This window comes from Phaethon aethereus, assembly GCF_964289735.1.
Source record: "Phaethon aethereus genome assembly, chromosome: 1".
NCBI classification, from domain to species: domain Eukaryota; kingdom Metazoa; phylum Chordata; class Aves; order Phaethontiformes; family Phaethontidae; genus Phaethon; species Phaethon aethereus.
The window spans coordinates 73,078,990-73,098,025 of NC_138575.1; the positions used below are offsets into that span (position 1 = coordinate 73,078,990).

At 39.9% G+C, this 19,036-nt stretch overlaps 1 protein-coding gene across 1 annotated transcript in view; it reads left to right on the top strand.

Annotated features, from left to right (window-relative positions):
* Positions 1-279: 279 nt before the first annotated feature.
* The window catches only part of AEBP2 (AE binding protein 2), a gene marked incomplete at both ends in the record, with an annotated part of 48,451 nt that continues 29,694 nt past the window's right edge, over positions 280-19,036 (top strand). The window contains one exon of the mRNA XM_082014303.1: positions 280-905. Within this exon, the coding sequence (XP_081870429.1) occupies positions 280-905 (626 nt within the window). The remainder of the gene's footprint in view (positions 906-19,036) is intronic.

Sequence of the window (19,036 nt, forward strand, 5' to 3'; positions counted from 1 at the left end):
CAGGGGCTGCCGCTCCGCCCTTCCCACGTTTTTGTCCCCGGGCGCCTTCCGTAGCGCGTGCGGCGGCGGCTCGAGCCCCTCCTCTCCGCGGCTCGCGCCGCTGCGCGATTGTGCGGGTGAGAAGGGCAAGGGGAGGGAGCGTGGTGGTGGAGGAGGAGGAGAGAGGGGAGGGGTGGGAAGCGCGGCCGCGCGCACGGGCCGCGCGCACGCCCCCGCCGTTGCCGCCGCCGCCGCCGCGCGCGCCCGGCTCCGCTCCGCTCGCAGCGACTCGCAGGCGCCATGGCGGCCGCTCGCAGCGACATGGCGGAGCCGGAGGGGCTGCTTCCCGGCGAGGCGGCGGCCGCCGCGGCCGAGGAGGAGGAGGCCGGGGCTGGATCCTCGTCGTTGCCTTCGTCCTTGGCGGCGGTGGCCGCGGCGGAGACGGAGTCGCTGCTGCTGCTGAACGGCGAGGCGGAGAGCATGTCGGAGCCGAGCCCGGAGAGCGCCAGCCAGGCCGGAGACGGGGAGGACGAGGACGAGGAGGAGGAGGAGGAGGAAGAGGAGGAGGAGGAGGGCGGTGAGGAGGAGGAGAGCAGCCTGGTGGGGAGCAGCAGCACGAGCAGCGGCTGCTGCAGCGACGAGACCCGCTCGCTGAGCCCCGGCGGCAGCAGCGAGGCCGACGCCAAGGAGGAGCCCAAGGGCCCCCGGGGCAGCCAGGAGGACGGGCTGGGCCGCGGCGGTGGAGGTGTTGGCGGGGGGAGCAGCTCCAGCAGCGTGTCCAGCGGTGGCGACGAGGGCTACGGCACCGGCGGCGGCGGCAGCAGCAGCGGCAGCAGCAGCTGCAGCGCCACGTCGGGGGGCCGGCGGGGCAGCCTGGAGATGTCCTCGGACGGGGAGCCCCTCAGCCGCATGGACTCGGAGGACAGGTCAGTGTGCGTCCCGTCCCCCGCCAGCGCCCTTCCCCGGCCCCTTCCCGGGAAGCGGGGAGCCCCTCGGGTCCCGGGGCCGAAGGCCGGCGGGCGCCATGTCCGGTCGCCTCCCCACCTCGCAGCGCCGGGGGGCTCGCCAGCCAGCCGGCCCGCCCCGCCGCAGCGGCGAAGGGGCCCATCGTCCCCCGGCGCCGACCGCCTCTCGCCCCACTCCCGGCCGCGGGGCCTGCCAGGGCGGTGGCGGGCAGCCACAGGTTTCTCCGGCCAACTTGTGCCCGGGGGGGTGGCTGCGGCGACGCGGCGGGCCCTCCGCCACCCTCCGTCGTGGGTTCTGCTCTTCCAGGTCCCCTCCGAAAGCCTGGCCGTTGCTTTTGGGAGGAGGGAGCGCTCCCCCCCTGCCTGGCAGCGGGCGGCAGGCTGCGTGGGGGCTGCTGGAGCCAGCACCGTTAGGCGTTTCACGGAGAGCCCCGGAGAGGCCCCCGCTGCGATCTGAGCACGGGGCGCTGCCTGGTCAGGTGGCGATATTTGGTTGCCGCATTCCTCAGAAGCTGCTTATTTTTTTCAGATGGTGGTTTTGGGGTTCTCTAGGGTTGTGTTTTGCGCTTACGCACAGGCAGGGTGTACCAAAGCTTCAGGATGGGGAATGATCTGTGGATGTGGTTTTGTCTGCACCCGCACCAGGGCCTCTGCACTAGAGGCAGAAAGCTGAGTGGTAACCTCTTAAAGCATAAGAGGAAAAAAAAAATTAAAGTCTAGTTTACTAAAATAAAGAGACGAGCCTTTCGGTGTTAGGGTGCACAAGTAATAAGCATGCACAGTATTTAGCAAGGCTACGTAATCTGAGGCTCAGAGTTTTCTTTGGATGAGTTCTCTAATAGTAAATGTAAAAATTATTTCTTAGGTTTCTGTATGTTAAAGGTATTTAGGCATCTCGTTTTACCAAGACTTTAGCATGATTCTTGTGGAAAGGTGGAACCAAATTCTCGTACATGGCTGAATTCTACTTTTCTGGTCTGGTTTAGCCCACAAAGTCAAGCATTTTAAAGAACATGGTTTATGTAGTAGCTTTCCTGGATGTTGTGTGCAATGGTTTAATTGACAAACTGAAAATAGGATGAAAAATGGACATAAGAGCAGTCTTAAAATGCTGTAGGGCCCTTTACTGATTAGTCCTTTCAAATCGTTTAAGAAACTTGTGCTATTTTTTCATTTCAGTTTAGCATTAAAAAGTGTTGGACTTCCCAGTTAAAGTTGCAGTTAAGTAACAGTTACAATTTTGTTTGTACTTTCTTAAGATAGTTTTATTGTTAAGTGTGAAGAATGATGTGGTTTGGTCCAGAAATGTACTTTGAATGCCTGTTAGATCAAATTCTGTGTACCTGTACAAATACCCATATTTCTTCACTAGATCTAACCTTAAGTGTTAAAAACAAATAAACAAAACCCTTGTGAGTCAGTTCCCCAAAACCATGTAATTGACCTAAAAGTGTTAAGACGAGAGAAGAATAAAAAAGTCAGTTCTTTGGTTTGCATCTGACTTTTGAGACTCATAGGAGTTACACTTTCTTCCAAACTTGTGCAAGATGGAAAGGGGGGGTAGGTGTTGGGGTTCTGTTTGTTTTTTCACAAGCTGAGATTTTATGTGGAATTGCGTAAGTATGAGAGTAGCCTTCTGGAAAAACAATAGGTACATAATAGAGTTTTAAGATAATAGTTTCTTGTTTTTCATCAAATTAAAGTCTAAATCTAATCCTGATCTTATCTGAGTGCATGTCAATTTGTGGGCTGAGGAAATGACAGAAATAACTTGTAGGGGTTTTCTGGAAGTGCAGTGTCATGTCTTGCTTGTGTACTCCAGAGCTTGTGTGCTACTTTGTCATTGTTCTCATTGGTTATCTTGCTGTAGTCACGCAGTTACATCTATGTGTGTACTCATCGTTGCTCCTTTCCAGTGTCATTGGTACAGACTCAGTTGCAGGAGTGGGACTCTTTGCATTTAGTGATTTAAATAAGGACTGTGCCTTGTTTTTAATCTTTGCAAAGCTTTATCTTGAACTTCCAGGCTGAAAACTTGGGGTCCTGAAAAGGAATTTTCTGCTATAATTTCAAAGCCTGCTGGTTGAGTTGGGTAGGAAAAGAACAGTGCTACCAAGAGTGCCATTTGTTATTCTGGGTGATCGAAAACCCTGTTTTGTGAGCACTTCTTGTTGCAGCATGGTAGAATGCTTTATTATTTTTGCTACATGTTGAGCAAGGCACTTGCTTGACCTAGTGATCCAAGTGATTGCTGCTGCTTGGAAGCCGGTCACAACATAATCTTGTGCTTTTTGGATGATCAGACAGACAAGCGGGAGTGTTGCAAAAGGTAGGGAATGTACTGAAGAGCTAAAGAGTATGTGAGGCAGGCTGGTGAAATACCAGGGAGGAGCTGGGAACAGTTTAGACATACAGGTGGAGGTACAGGTTTATGATAATATATTAAAATCCTTAAAGACTTAATGCAGAGGTGACTAAATCAATGAATAATTAAAATGTAAGTTCTGTAACTAATAGAGAATGATATTCTATCTATTAAGTGATGTTTTATATGAAATAGCATATTGTGCAGTATTTCATGACCTTTGCTGTCTATCTGTGTCTCGTTCACAATGTGTTGTAGACTAAGATTACCTGTGTGAGGGAAGAGAGAGAAAAGGAAAGAGAGGGATTGAACTAACATGCTTGAATTTACAGTCCCTGGGTTAAATGAGAAGAAGGTAGTAGAAGGGTATGCTTGGTAAAGATTTTCCTGCTGTAGGCAGGTTTGGTAACATTCAGATCATGCCCCTAGGCTTGGGATTTTTTTTCTTGTTTCCTCTTCAGAAAATTTGAATAAATAAGAGGGTGTGGTGAGAGCACCTGAATTCCATGAGTGATCAAATTCCTCTTTCCCTGCATATGGTCTTTATCATTCTCCACAATTATCAGTGTGATATCTCTTTGATTTTTTTTTTTTAGTGGTATCAAATATAAATTACAAATAAAACATCTGAACAAGAATATTTTGCGTATGAACAAAGTATACTGTTCAGCAATTTCTGTTACTAATATTTTGAATATATTTTGAGAGTATCTGTTAACAGAGTAAATAATTTGGGGCATTACTGTAGGATATTTGTAAGAACACATGAAACAAATACAATGTTGAATATCCATGCCCTGAAACTTAGGGTGAATTTTAATCAGCTATTTCCATGGACATAGGCAGACTTTGTACTTTGTTAAAACATGTTTATCTTCCCCCCAAAAAGACCAGAAACCAAAAAAGCAAAATCCAAACTGATACCTAGGATAACCAGGTGGCATTTTCAACTCACTGGTATCAGTAATGAGAATTAAGTGCAATAACTCTAGGACTGGTAGGTATCTTGTTCATCTGTAATCATGCCAGGTTTTTCCTGGGAATTGTGCTAAGTTCCCATTACTGTGCTAAAGTTTTTCTATGACTTTTAAGCAAGGTTGAATTGGCTGGCTCAATAATAATAGGCTGCATTCAGGTCTAGTTATCCTCCAGATTTACAGTTAGAACAAAGACTACTATCAGCATGTGAATGCTGGTAATTTTCTTGTGCCTTTTCTTAACTTCAGACATGTGCTGAAAGGATGGATGTGTTTCTCCAGCATTCTCTGGAGCAGCTAGTCTTATTACAATGCTGAGAAACATTTGATAACGACTTTAAAAAAAAATGGTTCAATTAACTGTAATCACAATAACAGACTTTAGTATTGGGTCACAGGTACTGAAGCTAGACCTAAGTAGATGCATGGATTTGGGTGTAAATCAGCTGATGTGAATGCAGTGAAGATGCATCTGCAGCTCACTGATGTGTTATTGCTGAAATACAATTAATTGCTTACAAACACGTGGTGTTAGATTACTGGAAAGTTTATTATGGAAGTATATTTAAATCTGAAATAGTTTCATTATCAGATTTTATTTAGAGAAGAGTGCTAGATACTGCAATTGTAATAAGATGTTTAGCAGAAATACAAGTAGTAAAAATATATGAAGGGCTTTTTTGTTCACCCTTGTGAATTTGTCTTGCATCTTTTTACTCTCACCTAGAAGTTACCCTGGTCTTCCGTTCTTACATCATCTTTACCCTTCTTTAGCAGTATATCCTTTGCTCCCTCCTCTTACTGACTAGGCAAGAAGCACTGAAAAAATATATGCCAGCCAGCAAAACAGCTGAAACATAAGTGCTGATTGACTAGCTGGTAGGCCAAATGTAACAGGTTGTCGTTGGACCTGTGTAGTAATATTTCCCTCGGGCACAGCGCTAATTAATGTCCATCTTTTTCACAGAGCAGGCTATTTTTGTCTAACTTGTAAGGCTTTCTTCGTTGTTTCCCCCTCCCGAGCCTTTTCATGTTTACTGTTATTCATCAACAGAATTGGTTATTGGGAGGGACTAACTCAAGGAATACTCAATAATACTCAAGGAAACTTTTAGCTATCGTAACCATAATAGACTTGTAGAATGCTCCTAGAAGCGTTATTCTGTTCCTGTGTAATAGGCGAGCAGCTTTGAAAACAGACGTTTTAGACAAGTTTTTCAATAATAAACCTTTTTGTGCTACAGATTGTCAGGTTTGTTCGTTTTATCAAGTGAAATGAGGCAGTGTGAAACTAACACGTTGAAAGATAAGAGATTTAGACATGAAAAATCCAGGACCTAGGCTGAGTTTTTTTACTCTCATTTAAAATGAAGGCCTTCTCAACCTTTAGTACATATGCTGATTTTAAAATACTAGATATTTAAAGGCTTATAGTCTTTATCTAGTTTTTACACTCTTAGAAGTGAAGAATTTTCAAGACTGACTAGGCAGTGACATGTGAATTGTATGAGTGATGTTTATGAAAGCAGGGTAGTAAATTTGAAGTATAATCAGGAGGGCATACGGTACTAATAGGTATGCTTTGTGTATCCATGTGACCAGGTTAAAAACTGCTTCAGGCCTCTCTTTGCTGCATAGTCTCACTTGTTCCTATCCAGGAAGTGAAGAATCATTCATTAGCACTTATGGCAAGGTGGTTAAGTTGTTACATACTTTTTTTTTAGAGTGTGTGTAATATTGATGCGTCAGAGTGGGCTATGTAGAAGATTACCCGAGATTCCAAAGTTCTGCTGAAATTTGTATTTGCAGTGTTTCTGACAGCATTTATTGTTGCTATTATTTGCTTTCAAATTGCAAAATAAACCCCTTGTTTCTGTAATGGTTATGTTCAGGCCTTTCTAGCTTTTGATGGGAAGACAAAACAGCCCAGGTATTTTGTACAGCGAGTATCTTTATTGCTAAAGCTGTTGGTTGGTATAATTGAGTGGTTAACATGAAGCCTTTTTGTGAACTAGATGAAAGAGCTTGGTATAATGAGCTGTTATAGTTATTGTAGTAAGATGTAAATATTTTTCTCAAATTCTGTGAAATATATTTCCCTATTTGGTGTAAGAGATAAACGGTATTGCTTTTCTGTTGCATTTGTACATCCACACAGGTCTACATGCATTTTGTTTAAGCTCGTGGCATCATTAACTCTGGTAACTTCTGAATATGAGGTTTGATTTGGTGGATTGTTTTGGGGAATTTCCTAGGGCAGTAGTGGAAAGAACTCTGTTGCTCTTCTCTGTATTTTTTTTTCCTTTCTTTTTCTTTTCTCTCCACTTTCCAGTTAAGTTAAACTGTAGTCTGAACAGCCATTTGGCAAAGATGTGACATCATGCATTTCTGGAGTTGTTCACAGATCAGGTGAACTTTTTGGGATGGTGCAGTGGAAATATTCTACCATAGCCACTGTTACTCAAATCTGCAGAGCTTTCCAATAGCCTTAATATATTTACATCTTTTTTGAAAAATGCTATTCAACTGGAGAATAATGGTGCGTGAATGAGCAGTATGCAGAGCTAGCATGGAAGTACACCTAGAACCTGTTGCATTGGGATAGTTGTAGAGCAGCCTATTACTGGATAGGAAAGTGGGGACATAGAAGGGAGCAGATGGAGCATTTGAGATGAGCATAGGGGTTTCTGGCAAGGGGAAGACTTGAGATACACACAGAAAACTTTTGGTATGATAGGGAATGAGATATGTCCAATGGCCTGAGGAAAAAGTGAGAGCTTAACCCACAATGATGGAAGTGAAAAATTGGTCCCTGCTGTAAAGGAGCCAAGTAATTGCAGGGAATCTTTGAAATGGGTGGGAGTGTAATCTCCTGTTAAATTGTGTGGGAGGAGGGAACAGAACAGAGTAAGGAATGCCTTTGTGTGAACAGTGAGTTTTATCCACTATCCCAGCTGCTATTAAAAAAATATGGTGGCATGACTTGCAGAAAAAAAAAAGTGGTAGTTTTGGAAGATTCTTTGAGGTAGAGGTTTCTTTGTTTTCTTATCTAGCTATATAACTGGTTCTTTTTTTATAACTTCGTATGTGTTGTGTCCAGAATTGTTCATGTTTATAATATGAATGTGTTCAAATAAATTTGTTTTAGAAAATGAAATAGAAATACTGTATGTTGTGCTTGCTATTTGCCATTGTTTTTGTGATGTGCTAAGATAGTGTTTACAATTCTCAGACTGTGATTTTGCAAAACCAAAAAACCAACAAATAATTGGGGAGAAAAAAATTGAAGTCTCTCATTCAAGATACTGGTGTACTTTTTTTCCTTTCGTGGCGGTTGTGGTGAGGTGGGTGTTGGTCTCTTCTCCCAAGTAGCTAGCAATAGGATTAAAGGAAATGGCCTCAGGTTGTGCCAGGGGAGGTTTAGATAGGATATTAGGAAAAATTTCCTTACTGAGAGAGTGGTCAAGCATTGGAACAGGCTGTGCAGGGAGGTGGTAGAGTCGCCATCACTGGAGGCGTTCAAAAAACGTGTAGACGTGGCACTTTGGGACATAGTGGGCATGATGGTGTTGGTTTAATGGTTGGACTTGATGATCTTAAAGGTCTTTTCCAACCTTAATGATTCTGTGATTCTGTAAAATTAAAAAAAAAAACAAAAACCCAAAAAAACCCAAACCAACCAACCAAAAAAAAAAAAACCCTGGGATTTCTTTTCCCATATCTAATTTTCTTCTCTATACTAGAATTTAAAATCTTAAGTATCTTTTGCTGAACTTTGCTAATATTTAATAGATACGTCCTTTAATAGAGGTTTACTTAAGATATATGCAAAGGTATTTGATAGTGATAGAAAAGCAAAAGATATGTTACGATCTTGAAAGTCCTGTTGTCACCTTGATGTACCTTAGAAGAGTGCTGTAGTTCAAATAGCTTGTGTAGTGTCAGAGGGAGTAAAATGAACCTAAGTTGTTTGGGTTGAGAGACTTGTAAAAGACAAGATTATTGGCACGTATAGTGGTAGTATCATTTATTAAATGTACTTTACCTAAGTAAGAATATAGGATAAAGAATCTCCACTTATGTTAATCTTAATGTTGTCCCATGCAGCATCTTGTAGAAATTACCAGTTCCCCTGTAAAATTGCAGTAAAGTCCTTATTTTGATCATTGTAGTTTACTGTGCTGTAATCATAACTTAGATTCCAAACATAAAAAAATCTTGAAGGTGCAGAGAAAATACTTGCATTATATACACAGTAGACAGAGGAATATAAACATTTTTCAGTTGAAATAAAACTACTTTTGGCATGTCTTTAAGTAGACTTCTGTAGACTAACTTGCATGCCAAGTAGTAGATTAGACCAGCAGAACAGGAATCAGACCTTAATATACAACCTTTCTATTATGAAAACTCCGAGTAGTGGAGTTTTAGTTTGCGGGTTTCTCTGGTTTTGATGCCTGGTTAATACTTGAAGTACCAACTGTTCATGGAAGTATGAATAGGCAAAGCTGCTACTTCATAGAATGCTATCCTATGTTTGTATTCTCTATTGATGGTAACTGAAACTGGAGGGGCGCTTTCAGGTCTCCTCTTGGAGTTTTGCATGTTTCTTTGGTTGTTTTGTCTTCTGCTCGTCTTCTGAATTTTGTGTTCTGGTGGTGAGGGAAGGTATCTTGAGGATGGGAGAACGGGAGTGTAATAGTTACAGCTGGTGGAGTTTCCTTGACACTGTGCCTGAAGGCTGTTAACTTCCAGTGCTGGTATAATTGTGTGTTGTCTGCTTAAGACTGCTTCATATTGATTATGGTTCTTGGAATGGAAAGCAGAGTTAAAAAAAAAATCCTGGTAGTTTTTTAATGACTGAATGTGTTTCTTCTGTGCTTCTTTCAAGCTGTGCTGGTAAACATACTGTTTTATCAGTAAAGACTGAAAATCATGAAACACTTGTTGCTGTTCCTTAACTTTCCAAGGAGACTATCGAGTTGAAGACAGTGTGGTTCCCAGAAATGAAAGTCAGTTTTATTTGTATCTTTAAGGCAGAACTACTCACAGTTTCTTGATTTGTGTAATCCTTTTGCATATGTAGTCTTTGTGCTGTCATATCACAAGGTATGCACGTTTAACCTGCTCTACTCTCTCACTGCTCTTCTGATATTTTGGCATTCCAAGTTTCTTTATTGTGTTACCTGTTCCTCTTTATGCTGCAAATCCAGTCATAACCTGGGTTTGTCTTATGTAAATATTATGAGCGCAAGTATTCTAGGGCTAACAATCTAAATAATCAAAGTGAGTGATCCAGGAGAGTGGAAACAGCTCTAGAGAGGTGGTGATTCATAACACACTTTCTCAGTCTTGTTTTGTTTCCTGTGCATGTTTGTTATTTTAAGTTCCTTCAATTTCTTTATCTTGAAGAGCTTTTCTATTTTGCCCTTGTTTTTATATTATCAGTCTGAAATGTTTGCAGTGTTGCTCCCTTTTCTAGGTGTTTATACCTACTCTAGGCATAGCTTTACTCTAAAATAAGCTGCTGCTTCAAAAGGAATCTCAAAGTAAGTCTTTTAATGCTATCACTTGTCATGCTGTATAAATTTATCTCTCTTGACTGTTTTATTTTCCACTGTGTTAATTTCTTAGTAGTCATATAACTATATAGATATTCAATAAAGAGTTTTGCAGACTTCTTTTTAAGATTGATTTCTGAAGATTTTGAGTCTCATTCATTTTAAGAAGCTTTTGTTAGAATAACTTAATCTGTGTAAAGCATAGGTTTGATTTAAAAAAAAAAGCCTGAGTGATTCAGAAGCACAGGTGCTTCCAAGTGAGTGGGTGCTTTCTTAAATCATGCAGTCCTGGAAATCATGGTATTTTTCCTTTATCTAAAAATTGCCTTTAATGTTGCTTTTAATTATTTAAAGGTATCAAGAACCTGAAGGTGCTTCTGGAAAATGCTAGACCACCAAACACTGCTATTTTCCTTTTCTAGCCCTTTTAAGTTTTTAGTATTATATCTCTTAATTGCTAGGTTAATTCTCCCTCACTTTCACAAAATAACTTTGCTGACATATGCAATTTTTGCGTATCCTATTTTTCTTTCCTTGCCTCTGAAGAGACGTGGAGTCAGTTGTGTTGTCTGATAGCAGGGGTCTTTTGTGGATAGGAACTGCAAGAGCAGATGTGAACAGAAGGTACTGCCTTTAAAACATAGTGGTGGACTATCACCTCATGTAGTTTTGGCTTATTGTTTTGATCCAGGTATTCTAATTTCTTGTTGCCATGTGAATTATCTTTCTCTTTGGCAGCTGTTCACTGTTCTGCAATCTGTTTTTGTTCTGTTCTTGTTTTGATGGTGGTTTATCTGTATACACTATTTTTTTTTCCTCACTGGTGGTAGATTTTCCTGATTTCAGAAACTGATCTTTATCAGTCATGAATGTCTTGGATACTTTTTAGTTAAATTGAAGACAAACGTTTTTCTCAGGAAGATAATAAAAAAAAACACCCTTAGAAATGTGGGTAGCTGAAGTTATTTTCTGTCTACTTTGAAGACTCTTTCTGAATTACTTGCTGGTTAGATGAAAGGAAACTGTAGGAGCTCTAAAGCATTATGATATTTCCATGCCACAGTGAAACTACATCCATTAAAATAAGGCAAACTCTTGCTTGTGGAACGTAAATGTTTGATTTGGGGAATTAAAAACTGATAAATCATGGGAATTTAGTAGTAGGAGTGTATCTGTTACCAGTGTGGATGCATCATAAAATACCAAATTCATCAAAAGATCGGGAGAGGAACAAAAAAGATCAGGCAAATGTTAAACTTTTCTACTCTGTTGCTGGCTCATAGTGGTTGTTCATGTTTTGTGAACTCTTCATTTTTCTTTGGGTCTGTTTTAATCTCATTTTTAAATTGGCATGATCATTTGGAGAGCATAAAGCAAAGATGATTTAAATCTGCTTGGACGCCTGTGTGTAGTTGCCTTGAGCACTGCATTTTACTGCATACTGGTACTCCGATGCAGATGTTCTGATAGTAACTTCATAAAGAGGATGGGATTAAATTTTGCTTAATATTCATTGAAGGTCTGCAAAAGTTAAATCTTAATACAAAAACATAGGAATTTATTCTTCCTTTGCTTTCATTTAGGAGCCAATGTAGCAATTTCTGTTATTAATCAGTTGTATCAAGTTCAGTTGTACTATTGAAATTGTTAGCTCTTAGAAATGATGTTTGTCCTACTTCAGTTTTTAACAGCCTTGGTCTGCAGATTGCTGAGTGGAATGTAAAAAAGTAAAAGTTAATCATGTAATGCTTCTTGGAGAATATACAGTGGCTCCCATGTTTGGAAGTGATGGAGATTTTATAAAAAAGATAAAATTCCTAGGACAGATGGAGGAGCTTCTTATCAATGATGGGAGCTCAGGGTTGATAATTTGATCATTTTCAAGCTTTGTGAGGATTTATCTTCTCTTGACCATTGATTACATTAGGAAGTAGTGAGTGTCAGTCACGTTGAATTTGGTGGCCTCAAAAAAACCTGTAAAACTGCTTGGTCTGTTGTTTTTATGGACCTAGTCCATTGGCCAGAGCTGTACACCAGAGTTTTCCATTCCTTGTCTTGGAAAGGAATAGAGAATAGAGTAATGGGGAAACTTGTGAAGTTCTTGTTTTCATTCTTGACTTTTCCTAGTGAAATGAAAATAATGAGGTGCTGGGGTATGTAACTAGGCATGTCTTTTTTTTTTTTTCCCTTTCAATTTTTGTTCTGTTTTGACTTGGCATTTGTAATTGAATGATCGCGATTGATGCTGTTGGTTTACTTTTGGGATTAGTACCTAGTTGTGATTTGGTCTTCCATGTTGTAAAAGCTTTTCTGCTGTATTCTGTGTTTTAACCCTCGAAGTTGCTGTAAGAAAGGACTGTTATTCACAGTGTTCTGATTATTCTGAGTTTGTTTTATCTGAGTGTTACAGTTCAGCTTGCTTGCTTAAGATTTCCTCATGGATTGGAACAATGTAGCTGATCCTCTATGCAGAAAGGACAATGTATTTCACTGTAAAAGCTAAAGAAACTAGCAGGATATTTTTTTTAATCCTTAAAATATTCACCTACTTCCAGTGAAGTCTGTAATATTCGGATTCTTGAATGTTAGCTATGCTTTTCATCTAGTTGGAGGCAATCTTCTGTGGATTTGATGCTTTATGACTGGCTTATCACTGTGTACTTTAGAAGAAACTGTTTCTGAAGATTCCTCACTTCCATTAGTGTAATGTGGAGCTTGATGGCTACTCAGTAATGTTGGTTTTAGCGACCCTGCAATGTGTGTTCACTAAAATCTGTGCTTGTTTTTAATGTGATCTGTTACAAGATGAGGTTATTTATTATAGGATCTGTCACAGTCGTTTCCCTTGGTGTTAGCTGAAATCAGCTGGGTCCTTTGCTTACCTACTGAACATCTGGGGACTGGAAGCTAAGCATTCTCGGTGGAGGTGCTGTAACTCTGAAATGAGCTCCTGTTGATCAGACTGAAGTAGTGCTTGTTGACCCTCAAGGGCATGGTATAAGGCCCATCTGTTGGGTCTGAATTTTGCCTGAGGGAAGGTTACCTCAGTTAAAGTCTAGAGGGAATATGTTTAGCAGACATTGAAAGTATAATAGCAAATTGATTGGGCTTTTGTGCATGTGTTTGGTGCCTGGCTCTACTATCACTTCAAGTGGACAGTTGCTAATGAGGGGTTTATGAAAAGTAAAAATGAAATTATGCTGTTCTTTTGTTTTTGTTGATATTCCTTCTAGACTCCTACTGTCTTTTTTTTTTCTGAAAGATTAACAAAAAAGGGAAAGAAAAAATTTCAGGTATTCCATTCATTACATTCGATGGAAGGGATTACTTGCAGTATTGAGGAAATTGATCTCCTTGGAGAGCCAAGTGTGTGTCAGAAAATGGTGTGTCATTCCTTTAATGCATTAAATCATATGCTTGTTATATTTTCATTCACATTTAACTGTACACAACAATTAGTACAAAAACTAGTGGTAACCTATGTAGTTTGAAATTTGTGTATTTTAAGTTGGGAATAATTCAGAGATTTTTTCCGTATAGAAAATATTAATATTTACATGACTCCAATGTGGCTTAATTTTGCCCAAATACTTAAAAGAAAACAATAAGGTGGACTTAAAATGCTTGAAGAGTTTTTTTTTTTTCTCTATAAGGTGAAAATGACTTGCAATTTACAAGTTTTTAGCTATTATTTTTGTTTCATTTTCAGGATTGTTTTTAAATACAGTTTGGACTGGATTTAACCAGCTTAGACACATTTGGTTCACATGCACATACAGATTGTGCAGGTGCTAACCATTTACCATTAACCAAAGTGATGCTAAAAAAATCTTAAATCATCTTGATTATGAAGATGTATTATTTCTAGCTACAGGTAGAGTAGGTACAGGTAAAAATAAGACCTGAAACACTGCCTTTCCTCTATTTAAGTGCCAGATTCCTCTATTTAAGCTTGCATTAATGTTGTTGCTTAATGAACACACTGTAAATGTCAGTATAATTTCAAAGCTGTTGATCTCTTGGCAGAGGGAAAAATTGGAGGAGGAAGGAAAAAGGTCTGAATCTTCTGAGAAGATTCTGTGTTTTCACTTCTACCTTGCTGCATTTGGAAAGCACTGTTTGCCAGCGTTTGCCGACTTGGTAAAATGAGGTGTGGGTTTAGTAAGGTATTTTAGAAAGGCATTCAGTTCTTGCCTCTAGAGCTGTGATTTTTACTTCAAGTTGATTCTGGTGCTTGGATTAGGATGAAAGTGGGGTTAACATAAGCTCGAAGACTATGTTGTGCTTGCTGTAACAGTTTTAAATTTTAGTAATTAGTCGGTCTTTTGAATGGTGATTCTTAAAAACAGCTATTGTGTATGCAGGCTCTCTCCAGCAGTGACTGTTTTTGATGCTGCATTGTTTGGGATGACCCCTGAGTTGAACTCTCTGAAACTCAAATGTCTAATGTTCTTCATCAGGCTATGGTCTATAGATCCATTACAATGGAGCTGGAGCCTGCTTACAGCTTGGGAGCAAACCCAGACTTGTCTGTCACTTGCAATAGGGGAATGCCACAAGCGCTTAAGTTCTACTCGTGTCATTCTGCTTTGATAGTGGCAGTCAGGGTTTAAACAGATCTCCTGGCTGGGGAAAAAGGCTTAGAAAAAGGCAGAAAAATTTGCTTTAACTTACTTAGCTAAAAATTTGTTTCAGTGTCTTTGTTTTGTTTTGTTACCAGTAGTTTGCTAGAATATCTGTTCTCCTAACTTTTGTTCTGTTTTCTCTTCTTTGATACACATTATTACTTTCGCACTTACAGGCTTTGTGGATTTCAGATGAGAAAGCAGAAGGATGTAATTTCCATTACTACCTTGCCTTTGTTAAGGAACTTTTCCCTCTCTTGGATCATCCCAAGCAGATAGAAAGTCAGATTAGATTGCAAAGCCCCATTCATGGATTGAAAGATATACGGACATGGTAGTCCAGCCCTTCTTGGGCTGAGTTGACATGCTTGCATTTCTTTGGTCAGGAAAAGACTCAAGTGGACTAGGTCAGTTGGTGGATTGTGTGCACACATCTTACCCACTTGTATGTCCCGCCCTCACACCCTTTCTGAAATCCTAAGAAACAAAAAAGTTGGAGCAGGTCTAACAAAACCAGTGTTGCAGTTAAGTCTTCACAGACTTAGCAGCAGCCGCAGCTCTAAAACTTAGAATTATCCTTCTGCTTCATCTTGAAATGATAGGTCAAGGGCAAGAGACCTCCCAAGTCAGTGTCTTCTCTGATATTATATGTACTACAAACTTTTCTCTGAAAATCTTCCTGATATTTTCTCAGTGTTTGGAATACTAAGGAAAAAGTACACATGCCTGAGCTGTACAAGACACTATGACAGAGAGGAAAGATGTTGTTGGTCTTTCACAGATTCTCTTCACAGCCCCTTTACCTCTTTCTTGGGGAAAAGACCCAGAACTCGCTAAGTGACAAAGAATCCAATTCTGGGTTCTCAGTACCTGATCACCTGAAATGTGTTGGTTCTGGAGGCACAGAAAACAAAAAAACCCCTCATTTTACATTTTTATTTAGTGGGTTATTTCTAGAGAAGGAATGTGTCAGGGCAGCAAGTTTCATGCATTTTGGCAGAGCCTGTCAAGAGAACCATCAGAAAACAGTGATCTCTTGTTGTATGACTCCCAGCTATTTTGTTTTATAAGCAGTTTAGCTATTTCTCTAATAGCTCCTGTTACAGCAATATTCATCTCTACTCTTCAATGTCTTACACAAAGTTCGTCAAACTAGAAGAAAGGAAGGTGTTCCCAGTTAAATAAAATACTGATCTGTTATCACTCAGCTGGATTTGAGTTACTTTTTTCCATTTTTAGTGTATATCTTGAATAGATCATGGAATCATAGTCCAATACAGCACTTCATCTTCAATTTCCAAGAAATTCTCTATGCTGCTACTTGGTTTAAGTGCTATGGGCAACCTCTTTATTCCAGTTCCTCTGATACTAAATTTTGATAATGTGTATGCAACTCTAATCTGTTAGCCCTTAGCAAACACTTAGGCTATTAGAACCAAACCAAGCAAACATTTAAACTATTATAACTAAATCAGCTTTCTAAGTGTTATTGGTTTCTCATGCCATTAATAACCCTACTTATTAGAATATCTTTTGCTGGATCAGTATTACTAGTTGACTACTTCATATTTTTCTCCAAAAACAAGAGTAATTTTCTACAGGTAGGATGGCATGTATATATTTTAAAAAAGAAAAGCCCAAGTATTTGCATTCATTAGGCTGTAAAATTAGAGACCTGTGATTTTTTGTATTGTAAGGTGGTCAAGGTACATTGCATTGCATTTGCAATATGAAATAAACTCATGCTACAGGTTCATCAGTTTGGTGTTTGTTCTTCTAAATGTCTAAAAAAAACATGTTATCTCTGCTTAGAGAAATTAACTGGATAGTGTGCTGCTGAACCAGAGAAACCACACACACCTGCATGAGTGTGCTCCCACATCCCCCCAGTTCTTTCACACTTTCACACATTTCCCAATTCATTCTGGGTTATGTTTTCTCATTGCTTTCCTTCTTAAGACCAGACTGTAAAACCAGGGCACCCTTGAGAGAAAGATGCTAAATAACCCTTCATAGTCTGTCCTTGTGGTCACCAGCACCATGCCTCTTCTTAGTTGGAAGTTTGCTTATGCCTATTTGCAGTGTTTTTGAGAGTGGTACTAATACTGTGGATGTAGAAACACCAACTGACTGTAAAGAGCTTGGACGTTTGAGCTCCTACTTAAAGTATTTATAAAGTACTGTGCTTTGGTACCTTTCAATGGTGAGAAAGAGTTACTTATCTATGTGAAATGGTCTGAGGCAGCTATTGTATGAGTGCTGTATCTGCAGTGCTTTGCCATCCTTGGTTAAGCAACTTCCTGTTGGAACTATTGATCTGTGTAACATTACAGTATGTGACAAAAGTGGTCAGGCTATGTGCCATCTTGCATGCATTCAAACCTACTTCTAAATACTGATTTTGAGAAAACTGTATTTGGATAACTCAGGGGTGTGTGTGGTCACATTTAATTATTTTCCCATCATCCTTTTGGTAAACTTTGCTTTCATATCACAGTTCTACAGATTTTACTTTTGGGGATAATTTTGGCTTAGGCATCAGCTGAGGAGGGATGTTGGTCCCCTAGTTGCATTTATTGTGGGCCTGGCATGGTGGAACAATTGGATTGCTTGCCACATATTTTGCATTTAAGGCTTCTGACAATTTTCTAGAGAGATCCTAAACTGCTATTACTAGTTGTAGTTAGTAGCTGTTAATGCTATTGGCACTGGTAGTGTCAGCTCAGTGCTGGATGCTTTTTTTTTTTTTAAAGTTTCTGGTGAATATAAAATAAGCTTTTTGGCAAAGGCAGCAATATGGAACAGATTCAAAATACTGTCTAGAGGCTTCTGTTGGCTACCTTTTCTGTATTTGCTAGTCCCAGATTGTGAGCTTGTATGTCATGAAAGGAACCAAAACTAACATGGCAGGGGAAGGGGGAGGTAGGGAGAGATCATGGAAAGCTGTATGTGTTCAGGGTATAGAAAAAAGAAGAAAATAAATAGTGGGCACATGGCGAAATACTGTGTAGCAGCAAAGAGCCCGTGCGACTTTCAGGGTAGAAGCCATGCCTTGTAAATTGTTAGATCTTTTTTGAAATTGGGAAGGGGGAAAAAAAAAGGCATACGATATTTGTATAGCATTTAAGAAGTATGTATTTGATATACTTTTATTAAAGCAAAAAACTTGTTGAGGTCTCAAACTGTCTTTTTAACTCGGAAAACAAAGGCCTAACAATATTTGGTCAGTTTTTTAATAATAGGAGGAGACTAATGGGTTGGCAGATTTTTGAGAGATCTGTGCTTGAGATATGGTAGTCAGCGTTTTCATAAGTGTTACCTTGCTGGTATCTCTCAGATCTGAGTTTGGTCAGGAAACCAAGTTACTTGGGGTGATTAAAACTTACATGGAAAGCATTGCTAAAGGGAATCTGTTATTTTGACTAAGGCAAGACTTTTTTTTAATTGATAAATGCAGTGGAATTCACATGGTGAGTGGGTGGGGGAAAACTAAACAAGGCAAATATCTATGATGATTTTAAAATCTATCACAGGAAAAAACTGCTAACACAGTAGTAATTAAAGATACAGATGATGTGAGAAATTGCTAGTAAAGGCTTTTAGAGCAAAAGAGCGAACATACTAATGATACCTTCAAATTTTGAATAATGATGTAGGTTTTGTTTCATCCGTCTCAAAATATGTAATAGAACAATAATGAGTATGTAAGTAGTGATGGTCAAAAACATGGAACAGTGGCTATACCTTTAAAAGTAGAATGCTTTAGCATTATGTGCAAGAGGTGGGGAAGAAAAGCGATATGATAAAAGTTAAAAAATGATAAGTATAATGTAGAGCTGGATAGGAAGTTACTCTTTTATTTCTTTAAAGTAATGCAATTTATTTTTTTCCTTGCACTTTGCTCAGAAGAATATGTAAAGGTGCCTATGTAAAAATTACTGCTGCATACTGGGCTGTATTAGCAAAAGTGTATCTATATGCTCAATAAAAGTGAGTCTTCACCTCTACTTGGCATCATTAAGACTATGTCTGGATTACTGTGCCTAGTTTGGGACTCATCCCAGATACTCATGTACTGGAGAGGATCTGGTGGAGTGTCTCCAAGATGGTTACAAGGCTGAAGCAAATGCTATACATGGAGAGGCTGAGAGATTGGGTTTCTTCAGTTTTAGGATAAGAAGGGCAGGGTTATTGCTGTTTTCAATGACCTGGTAGGGAGGTTTAGCAAAGGAGGAGCCAGTCATCTCAACCCTGCAGCTACTAAGGATGAGAAGCAACAGACAGAAGTTGCAACACTGGCAATTCTGATGACGTGTTAGGAAATTTTGCACTTCCCCCACAATGAGGTTAATCAGACATTGGGAAAATTGTTCAGAAAGGTAGCAGAAACTCCAGCCTTTGAAAACACTCATTAACAACTCAGCTGGACAAGACCAAAAGCAATCTGATCTCACTTGCTGCTGGTTGAGCAGATTTGACCACCTGATCTTCTGAGGTCCTTTCAAAGATGAGCTATTCTGTAATGCTGTGGCTTTGTGGAAGACAAAAACATAAAGGAAGACTA